This window comes from Nicotiana tabacum, chromosome 8, assembly GCF_000715075.1.
Source record: "Nicotiana tabacum cultivar K326 chromosome 8, ASM71507v2, whole genome shotgun sequence".
In the NCBI taxonomy this organism is placed as follows: Eukaryota; Viridiplantae; Streptophyta; class Magnoliopsida; order Solanales; family Solanaceae; genus Nicotiana; species Nicotiana tabacum.
Genome location: NC_134087.1, coordinates 206,085,587 through 206,097,632, shown reverse-complemented (window position 1 = coordinate 206,097,632; position 12,046 = coordinate 206,085,587). Strand labels below are relative to the sequence as shown.

The window sequence follows — 12,046 nt, the reverse complement described above, 5'->3', positions numbered from 1 at the left end:
CCGTTGTTGATCACATGTTAATTCGTAACCGTTAAAAAGTTAAGGAAAAAGGGTAATAAATCTAAAATACTCGACTTGCCTAGCTTTCATGAGTAGGCATCATCACGACTCCCGAGGGTGAAAAATTCGGGTCGTGACATCCGTAGGGTAATTTGAAGCATTTTGGCGAAAGTTGAAAAAATTGAAGTTTGGAAGGTGGAGAGGTTTGACCAAGAGTTGAATTTTGTGATATCGGGGTCCGAATGCGATTCTGAGAGTTGGAACAACTCTGTTATGTCATTTGAGACTTGCCTGCAAAATTTGACGTCATTCCGGGTTGGTTTGAAAGGTTTCGCAGCGAGTTTTAGAAGTTGGAAGATTTGAAAGTTCATAAGTCCGATTCATCGTGTGATTCGTAGTTTTGACATTGTTTGATGTGATTTAAGGTCTCAAGCATATTTGCGTTATGTTTTGAGACTTATTGGTATGTTCAGACGTGGTCCCGAGGGGATCAAGTGAGTTTCGAGTAAGTTTAGGTTGTGTTGCGCTCGTTTTTTATATTTTGACTTCGTTTCTTCCTGAATAAATGGTACCAGATTAAGCAAATGAGCTCCAATATCTATTTTTATTGAAGCATTAGATCAGTATCGTAATTACGGAGCCATAACAAAAAAAAAGTCGAATTTGGACATCGTATGAGGAAGTTATGCTCATTTTAGTGTCGGAGAAGAGAGCTGGTACCAGTGCTTTGCAGATGCGAAGTTGGGTCCGCATCTACGACCCTGCAGGTACGAAAATTTGTCAACAAAAGCAGAAATTATAGCTGGAAATGCGTAGGTGCGGATTTTTTTTGTCACAAAAGCGAAAATCACTCAGTATAAAAAAATCAGACCATGTTATTTTGATATTTCGAGCATATCTTGAGTTCTAGAGCTCCGATTGAGGTGATTTTTGCGGCATTCTTCTCGTCTTTTCATCGGGGTCAGTATCTAACTATAACTTTTGTATTTTAGTATGATTACAAAGTTCATTTTTGAATTAATCCATATTTTGATGGGAGATTAGGGGTTTATATCTTTTAAAGAGAATAATTGGGTTTTGAAAATCGATTCAGAGTTGGAATTGGATGAAATTAGTATGGTTGGACTCGTAATTGAATGGATTTTTAGATTTTGTAAATTCTGTCGAGTTCCAAGGTGCGGGCCCGAGGGTCGACTTTAGGGTTGATTTTTTGTTTTTGATAAAGATTGAAGCTTTATTATCCAGAATAGTCTCTTATGAGTTTTATTTATGCTTTGAAGTTATTTTGGTTAGATTTGAGCCGTACCAAGGTTATTTCACTCGAGAATTTCATTTTAGAGTAGCGGTCTAGCTTCTTTGAGGTAAGTATCTTGCCTAACCTTGTGTGGGGGAACTACCCCTTAGGATTTGAGTCATGTATGCTAATTGTATCATGTAAAGTCCATGTACGCGAGGCGACGAGTACGTGCGCGGGATTATTTGTGGAAAATAAACACTTTAGGGCTCGTAGATCCTTATGTTCATTAGATATGAAGTTGTTTTATTATGTTAAGTTTTCCTATTTACTAGTTTCACCTCTACGTATTTTATTTGAAATTAATTGTTTCATATTTCACTCTTATTGCCTATTTGACTCTTGTGTGTCTTAACTAAAGTTGTTACCTCTTCGATTGTCATTCTATCCTTTCCTAACTCCTTATCTTTATTTGAAATTATTATAATCTCTTTTGTAATTGTTTATCCTTATTTGGAATTATCGACTGTGATAACTCCCTTGTTGTTGAATTACACTTATGTGGAGGTCATTGCTACACATTTCTCTTCCTTGTTGAGATATTGCTAGGTGTATCCTTATTTTCTGTTGTGTCTTTCCTTGTGAGTTCGTTTCTTCCGTTTCTTTGAGTTCTGGAATTTCTTAGTTCATTTATTTGTCATACTCTTGTGTTATTGTCATTGTTGATGGTGTACTTGTTGTTGTGGTGCACGAGGTTTTTGTCATGTAGTTGTTATTGTGATGCACGAGGTTTATGTCGTGCGGTTGTTATTGTGATGCACGAGGTTTCATGTTCCATTCTTATTGCCCATTTGCCTCTTGTGCGCCTTAATTGAAGTTGTTGCCTCTTCGATTGGCATGCTATCCTTTGCTAATTGCTTATCTTTATTTAAAATTATTATAATCTCTTCTGTAATTGTTTATCCTTATTTGGAATTATCGACTCGTGATAACTCCCTTGTTGTTGAATTGCACTTATGTGGAGGTCATTGCTACACATAACTCCCTTGTGATAACTCCCTTGTTGTTGTGATGCACGAGGTTTCTGTCGTGCGTTTGTTATTATGATGCACGAGGTTTCTATCGTGCGGATGTTATTGTGTTGCACGAGGTTTCTGCTGTGCTATTATTACTATTGATATTTGCACATGCGACGTGATAAGGCGGGCTATATATGTGGGTTGCTCATGTGGCGAGACAGGGTGGGAACATTATTATGCACGTGTTGCGAGACAAGACATGCATTTACTTTATTATTGTGCACGTAGCGAGACAAGGTGGGCTATGTTAGGGATTGATTTGTGATGACTTTTGATGGCCTGGAGGTATTCTTTTTATTGATATTTGTGTAGTGGTGCACTTACCTGTGTGAATTTTATCTTGCGGAAAATTGTGGAGAAATATTTTACGTGCTGTCCATTTTCCCTATACTTACTAGCTGACATGAACTATGATAGAATACTTACACAAGCATACACGTAGTTATCACTCCTATCGGTTAAGAGGATGGATCATGATATTGTTGAGTAATGATGCACACCCTTGTCTACTTGCTTTCTATGTGAGAGTGGCTCTATTGGCACGTGAGTCGTCAGTGCGGTTATAAATTTGTAATGAAGGAACAGGATGCCAAGTATTTAAGGTTCTGGAATTTAGACCCGTGACTTGTGGATATTCTGAGGTTTGGTACCTCGTGATGATTATTGGATAAAATTTGATGTGAAAGTGATTACTCTCATCCAGTTGCTACATGTTCTTCTTTTAAATTGTGATCGCCGGATTTAGTCTGTGTTCAGCTTACTTTACCGTGTTATTACTTATTGTGTTCCGCTGCTAGTTATTGTTTCTATTTCTTATTGCAAATACCATATTATCGTTGTCATTATGCATAGTTTTATAGAGATATCATACTCTGTTAGTTCTCCACTTAGACTTGTTTAGATTATCTAATCCAGTAGGTGTCTTGATTGTCCCTCGTACTATTTCACTGAGGTTAGTTTTGATACTTACTGGGTACCACTGTGGTATACTCATATTACGCTTCTGCACAATTTTTGTGCAGATCCAGGTATTTCGAAATTGGTTGATCGTTAGCTAGCTGTGTGGATTGTTGCTGTGGAGACTCAAGGTAAACCTGTTGCTGCGTTTGCAGGCTTCGGAGTCACCTTCTAGTTTTTGTATTGGACTATTTATCTTTATTTCGGAAGAGTTGTATTTAGAGGTTTTTTATCAAAAACTTTGTAGAACTTATGACTTGTACTACTGGTTTTGGGAGTGTAAAGTTGTATAGAGACTTCTAGTTTGAAATTTTTAGATGTTAGTTATATATTATTGTTATTTCAGTTAAATGTTAATCTTATCTAGTCCCTAAAATTAGGTATCATCACAGTACTCAACGGGAAAAAATTTGGGTCGTGACATGAAACCATCAAAAGTGCTCTATCTGTCGCTAACTGTGGAGCATGCTCGAGGGGCGTCAGATTCCAATTATTGACATACATTACCCTTTGAATAGCAGGCACTGAGAATGAAAGTGTAATTTATCTCAGTTGAAGTACTGAGCCTCCCGAAATCCAGAAACTCATATTGCCTGCTAGTATCAGGGGTTGTGCAGCGGCGGAGTTAGGGGCAGAAGGAGGTTCACCAAGAACTCTAAACCGTAATTTTATTTGAATGGGAATTTTATATATATATATATATATATATATATATATATAGTCAAATAATATCTTTATTATATAAATAATATATTAAATTTTCTTTACACAACTCAAATGTTCAGCTTAGTGGTTAATGGGATTTACTTTCTCTACGGTGTTAATATAGGTCTTTTGTTCGAGGACCACTAACTGAAAATATTAATATTAATATTAAAAAGTAATTCATCTACTATATATTTTTTCTTATTAGTGCTTTGTTATGTTTTGATTGAAAATTTGTATTTGAACATGAAGTATATCGTTTTATACTTTTAGTTGGGATCTTTTCTTTAATACTTATTTTTTCAATCTAATTTTTTGTTTAATGTAAGTATGATTTTTAATATTTTTTTTTGCTCTTTCTTCCTTTAAATGCCTTTTGCACTAGCATTTTATTTATATTTTTTATTTTGAAAAAAAAAAGAAAAAAATTATTTCAAAACAACGTACTACCGTATTAGTTTTGATCTGACATAACTGTTACTTTAATGTGACAATAGTTTAATTTATATTTTGATTTTAAAAAAATTATGAACTTGTTTGACGAAATTTTTTATCGTCCACTTCTTTAAAATTTTGAATCCTCCTTATCTAAAATCCTAGATGCGCCACTGCTTCAAGGTCCATTGAGAATGGGCATGTAATTTGAGCTAGAAACTCAGACATTGCCTGCTAGTGTGACACTCTTGTCTTTTCTAGTTTCTCAACATATTCATCTCTGACCTAACTAATCTGCAATCTTCAACTTTCACATTCTCCTAATTTCTTATTCTATCTAAAAAAACAATAAATTAAGAATATTTCAAGACGGTATCTTATGCTATCAAAATTTATAATCTAGTTGTATGAGTAAGAATTTCACACACAATATAAGTATGAGTTTGATTCTCCTATTCAGGGACGAAACTATAGCCAGCGAAGCATGATCAGTTAACATCATTCGTTGAAAATTTATATTATATAGATATAAAGTAAAATATTATTTTTCATACATCTTGAAAACTTGAACATACATAGCAAAACTTCTAGCTTCGCCAATACTGCAACTATTCATTCCTAAATTTCACAATTATAGATGTTGCCACACGAGAATAGATGGAGAGACAAAAAATAACATAGGATCAGAGAGGCGGAGCTAGGACTTGATGTTTATGGATTCGGAATTCTAGTCCTCTTAATTTACTGGGTTCTAAATTAATAATTTTGTACATATTCAATAAATTTCTCAAGACAACTATAGAATTTGGACCAAAGTTACTGGGTTCGATCGAAGCCGTAACTTAAAGGCTAGCTACTTCCCCGCATAGGATATGAAATCCTTGTTGATCCTTATCTCGTCTTGCTCAGCGAACCAACTTCAAACTGTGCATTATTTGGCTTTTATAATTAGCAGTTTAAATATTAACAGTTACTAATATTTAAAGTAACAGTTAATATAAATATTGGTTTCGTACATACCATGTGATATGTGATTTGATTGAAAATTTTCTTGTATGAAAACAACTGGGGGTAGTTGGCGAGGGGAATAATGAGTATTGTATTACATCTCATATTTATGGTAGTTACAAGTTGAAAGCTGATTTAAATCAATGAAATAAACATGTGTACAAGTATGTCTGAGTTAATTAAGGTTTCCAATAATATTGCTATATCTTTTACTTTTAACAGTTTGGTACTTATTAGTCTGACTAATTCAGATTAATCGGATTAATGATTTGTGCGCTGGTGCATAGAGTCTATTAAAGGAGGTGTTAAGGTCAGAGATTGGGCAACAATGGCGGATCTGTGTTAAGTTTTCAGAGAGAAAAATGAGAGAAGAACTTTGGGTAAAATTTTCTGTATTCCATAATAATCTTTTTGTGCCTCTAGAATGTTCCCTAGCCTATGTATATACAATGGGCCTGGTTTCTACTACAAAGAGCTATACCAAAAGAAAAACTACAGGGAAATAATTACAATGGGTCGTGGCCCAATACACTACTGGCCAATTACACATGTGGCCCAAATCAGCTACAAATGTATTCCAAATGTATCATATAACTCCAGCACCCCCCCCCCCAAGTTGGAGGGTGGGCACACACCCAACTTGCTAGACAATAGGCGATGCTGCAAACCTGTCAAGGACTTAGTTAAAATATCAGCCATTTGCGAAGAAGTAGGAACATGAGAGAGAGAAATAAGCCCATCAGCCAACTTGGTGCGGATGAAGTGACATTCGACTTCAATATGTTTAGTACGCTCATGAAAGACAGGATTTTTGGCTATATGAATGGCCGTTTGGCTGTCACACAAAAGTGGAACAGGAGTAGTAATAGGTATACCCAGATCAGTCAACAAACGAACACGCCAAGCTAACTCTGCAACCACCTTACTCATTGCCCGATATTCAGCTTCAGCGGAAGATAAAGATAAAATAGGCTGCCTTTTAGACTTCCAACTTATGAGGCTGCCCCCTAAATGAATGCAAAACCCAGAAACAGACCTTCTAGAAGTAGGGCAAGCAACCCAATCACTGTCACAGCTAGCCAACAAAGAGAAGTCAGAAGAGTTGTTAAGAAAAACCCCATGATCAAGTGTACCCTTCAAATATCACAAGACATGTAGAGCACCAGACATGTGTGTAATTCTAGGAGCCTGGAGGAACTGGCTAAGGTGCTGTACAGAGAATGATAAATCAGGCCTAGTGTGAGTCAAGTAATTCAACTTACCAACTAAATTTCTATATTTATCAGGTTCAGGCAACAAGTCCCCAACATCAGCATGTAGTTTAAGCGAAATGTTTAAAGGGGCAACAACTTCAGAAACATCAGAACAATTATTTTCAGCAAGCAAATCATGTATAAACTTCTTTTGATGCAAGATAATACCTGAGGAATGATGAAGAACCTCAATACCTAAAAAATAATGAAGGACTCCCAAATCTTTAATTGTGAATTGGGCATCCAAAAATGACTTGAGAGCTGAAATCTCAGACAAATCATCACCAGTGAGGATGATGTCATCCATATAAACAGCAAGAAAAATAGTAGAAGATGGAGACTTCTTAACAAATAATGAATAGTCATTCAATGAGGGAATATACCCTCTGGTGCAAAGAGCTTGTGATAACTTTGCATACCACTGTCGAGAAGCCTGTCTAAGACCATAAAGGAATTTCTGAAGCTTGCATACCAAGGGAGAAGAACTGGAAGTTGAAGGAACTGAAAGCCCTGGGGGAATTTTCATGTTGACCTCTTCATCTAGGTCACCATGTAGGAAGGCATTGTTGACATCTAATTGAAATAAAGGCCAGTTGTTCTTAAGTGCAACAACAATCAAGCATCTGACAGTGCACATCTTGACAACAGATGAGAAGGTTTCATAGTAATTAATCCCTTCTACCTGAGTGTCCCCTCTAACTACCAATCTGGCTTTAAACCTTTCCACACTACCACCTGCTCTATATTTAATTTTGTACACCCATTTACAACCTATGGATTTCTTGCCAAAAGGTAATTCAACAATATGCCAAGTCTTATTTGCCTCTAAGGCTTCAAACTCTTTGGCCATAGCTTCTTTCCAATCAGGGCTGGCAGCAGCCTGAGTGTAAGAATGAGGCTCTACTAGTGCATGTTATGTAGCAGAAAAGGAGGAAGGAGTAGAGGAGGAAAGGGAAGAGGGAAGTTGTACAACATAGTCCTTCAAGTGAGAGGGTATGTGGTGTGTTTTAGAATTTTTTCTAATCACAGGAGATGGATGAGGTTGAGGTTCTGATTCATGTATTGGGAAGGTGGGCTGAACATGATCATGTTCAGGTGGTGAAGAAATATCAGGAGCAGGAGCAGGATCAATTGAAAGTAAGGTGCTGGTGAATTGGAACTACGTGGATCAGAATGTGTATCAAAAGAGTACATGGGAAAGGATGTTGGAGTAGTAGAAGAAGAAGTAGAGTGTGTCAAGTGATAGGGGAATACAGATTCATGAAAAATGGCATCTGTGGAGTACAAAACTGACTTGGTATTTAAGTTGAAGAGTTTGTAACCCTTTTAGCATAGGGATACCCAATAAAGACACAAGGGGAAGCTCTTGGCTGAAACTTGTCCCTATTGCATTTAGGTACAGTAGCATAACATAGACAGCCGAAAGGTTTCAGGTGAGAGTAAGAAGGTGGACTACCATAAAGAAGTTCAAATGGTGTCTTGTTGTGTAAAACTGAAGAGAGAAACCTATTGATAAGGTAAGTTGCTGTTAAAACACAATCACCCCAAAATTTGGTATGAAGCTTGGATTGAAACAATAAGGCTATTGAAGTTTCAAGTAAATGCTTGTGTTTTCTTTCTACCACCCCATTCTGTTATGGGGTGTGAGGACAAGTTGTTTGATGGATTATTCCAGTGTCAGAAAAGAACTGAAGAGCTGAATTAGAAGATCCAAGCTCTAAGGAATTATCACTTCTGATGACTTTTACAGGAAGTTGAAATTGTGTTTTAACCATTGTTATAAATGCCTTAATTAAGCTAAAAGCATAGCTTTTGGAGTGTAGCAAATTTTTCCAGGTTGCCCTACTGTAATCATCAACTATGGTCAAAAAGTATCTTGCCCCAGAATATGATTGAGTGCGGTAGGGACCCCAAGTATCTACATGTAGAAGTTGAAACAGTGCAGTAGAATGAGTAGAGCTGTTTGGAAATGACATTCTAGGTTGTCTTGCTAAAGGGCAAATAGGACAAATAAAGGACTGCTTTGCTAATAAAGAAGAAAAAATAGAAGGTATATTTTTCATTTGTGCAAAAGGAACATGATTCAGTCTATGATGCCAAAGAACATCATTTTTATTTATATGCTGGTTACTGTTACAATTTGGTAATGAAACGGGATCATGAAGAGAATTCAGAACATCTACATGTGCATTCAAAGAGAAATCATGTACTTCAGCTATTGTATCAAAACTAGAAACAGATGAATCAGAAACAACAGGAGAAGGAATAGGTTGTTTAATACTGTCCATCACATTTTAGGAAGTAGATGTAGGGGAAGTAGGTTGGTTGAAGTAAAATTTATATAGTCCATGGTCCATTCTACCAAACTCCAGAAGCTTCTTCATAGAATGGGTCTGTAGAAGTATACAAGATTGGAATGTGAATAAAACATAACATCTGAACTGATCAATCAGTTTACTTACTGAAATCAAATTATAGTGGAAAGAAGGTATGTATATAACATGATGAAAGTAAAAGAAGGCAACAAAGTAAGAGATCCAGTACAAGTGACTTTCACTTTGTAACCATTAGGCAAAGAAACTAGATAAGGGATAGATAGAGGAGTAATATTGAAAAGAAGGTTCTTATTTGAAGTCATATGGTCAGTGGCCCCAGAATCCACTATCCATATCCTTCCAGCTATACTAATCAACATGCGCACATTAGAGGTACCATTCAGACACATAGGTAGGGAAGAAGAACTACCAGCAAAGTTTGCAGAACCCATGATGACTGGTTGAGATGATGATTCGTTGAGACCAGATTGTTGAAGAAGGCTCATCAGTCGAGTATATTGTTCCTTGGTTAAACCATGTATTAATGAATCCTCAACATGTGAAGGAGCATGATCAGAAACACCAGGAGGCTGCCCTTCAACAGTAGCAGCAGTACCAAACTTTTTACCTCTTGTAAACTTAAAGTTCAGAGGAAACCCATGCAACTTGTAACATTTTTCAATTAGATGGCCAGGCTTCTTGCAGTACTTGCAGAACAGTGAAGCCTTGCTGTGATCAGGATTGACCCTTTGACTATACTGATCAAATTTCAATTTATGAGAATATTGTTGCTGAGGGGAAAATTGAGGAGGAAGCTTGTTGGAATTTGCATGGAAAGAAGCTGGTTCGGAATAAGCTTGTGGACTTGGAAGAACTTGTCTTTGTTTTTCATCTTGTAGTATATTATAAACATTATCAAGGGAAGGCAATGGGTGCATCATTAAGATATTGCTTCTAACTCCTACATAGACTTCATTTAGGCCCATTAGAAACTGATGAACTTTATCTTCTTCCTTTTCTTTCTGAAGACCTTCTTTAGCAGCATAAGCACAAGCATTAGCATGACTACTACGCATAATCTCCAGTTCATCCCAAAGTTTTTTAAGCTTATTGAAGTAAGAAGCAACATCTAGGGATCCTTGATAAGTGGAGGACAACTCTCTTTTAATCTCAAAAACTTTATTCCCACTAACAGTCCCATATCTATTGTTTATTTGTTTCCAAATACTCTCAGCTGTTTCTGAGTATTGTACACTCTCAGCAATGTCTCGAGATAATGAATTGGTCAACCATGATATAACCATATTGTTACACCTATCCCATTGTCTATATTAATGAAAGGTTTTAGTAGGTTTAACGCACGATCCATCTATGAACCCTATTTTATTTTTAGCAGACAGAGAAACTATCATATTTCGCTTCCAACCCCCAAAACTTATCCCAGAAAAAGGAACACTAACAAAAGACACTCCCAGCACATCGGAAGGAAGTAAGAACAGAGGACTAGTAGGTTCAGGAACGTAAGGACCAGTATTTGAACTTGAATCACCCATGATTGTCAACAGGAAGCTAAAAAAAATAACTGATCTTCAACAAATCTTAATTTCTTAAAACAGAATCAACGAATATAGAAAAATAGGAAAGAGTGTACCAAGTTTCTTCAAAACCTAAAGAAGTAAAAAAAGGCCTTGAAGATGAAATGCACAAAATTGCTGAGAACCGAAAACCCTAGATTTCGAAGAAAATCCTCCAAAAAAAACTTTGATTGAAGAAAGAATCACACAAATTTCTTAGATGTTGATGACATTCCAATGTAGGCGAGTAACGAAACCAGTAAAAGAGACAACAAATCGAAAAACTTTGACCACTAAGATCAGATGAAGGAAAATTCGGTGGCTAACGGAATAAGATCTCCAAAATCAACACAGCTAAGATTACGAGGTGAAGGATCGATGATTTCATGGCTCTGATACCATGTTAAGGTCAGAGATTGGGCAACAATGGCAGATCTGTGTTAAGCTTTCAGAGAGAAAAATGAGAGAAGAACTTTGGGTAAAATTTTATGTATTCCATAATAATCTTTTCGTGCCTCTAGAATGTTCCCTAGACTATGTATATACAATGGGCCTGGTTTCTACTACAAAGAGCTATACAAAAAAAACTATGGGAAAATAATTACAATGGGTCGTGGCCCAATACACTATTGGCCAATTACACATGTGGCCTAAATCAACTACAAATGTATTCCAAATGTATCATGTAACTCCAACAGGAGGAACCGCTTCCTAATATAAATTTTGACAATTCTTAAGACTTGAACCCAAATTTTTTGATTAAAGGTTGATCTGTAATAGCCCAGCCCGCTAATGATATTGTCCGCTCTGGGCATGGGCCCTTACGGGTTTAAAATGTGTCACTACGATCTAAGGCTTGTTAACTTATATACCCAGCACCCCTCTTGTATTTTGACGATGTGGGACTCTGTCTAAAGCACTGTTACATACACCCTCTTATGGACTCAGCATCCTCAGTGAGGTTTTCCCCTACCGTATGGGATTTGCCTAGACTCAGCACTGAGGTTTGCCCTGCCTAACCGGGATTTCCCTAAACTGAGTTGAACTTTGACCCACCATCGGTCTTAAGAACAAGTGCTCCCAAGTAAGCCTCATCGATAATTTACAGAAAATCGGACAGAGTTTCCCCTATTTTAGGACTATTCAAAAAAATTTATGTCTCATAAACAATTAACAACCAACCAGTATTTACCTAACTCAACCACAATCTTCATGAACTAACAAACAAGTTTTCACCAACACTACCAACCTTATAAATAAGATAATACTAAGCCCATCTTAAAAATACGGAAAGAAGTGCTAATACTAGTAAGTAGTCAAATTTAATAAATGAATACTCTTGACACTAATAAAAATGACTATGGAGCGACTCTAAGAGTTCAAAATAAAAGACAGTAACAATACATAAACTCTTCGCCCACGCGAACAAGTGCGGGGCTCACCAGGAACGGTCAACTCGTGTACTCTAATTAATGAAATCCTAGCT

General features: G+C 36.6%; 1 protein-coding gene across 1 annotated transcript; it reads right to left on the bottom strand.

Annotated features, from left to right (window-relative positions):
* Positions 1 to 9,138: 9,138 nt before the first annotated feature.
* On the bottom strand, positions 9,139 to 10,290 carry LOC107795940 (uncharacterized). The gene has a single exon (XM_016618647.1). It carries the CDS (start codon positions 10,288 to 10,290, stop codon positions 9,139 to 9,141), a length of 1,152 nt encoding a protein of 383 aa, XP_016474133.1.
* Positions 10,291 to 12,046: the final 1,756 nt, after the last annotated feature.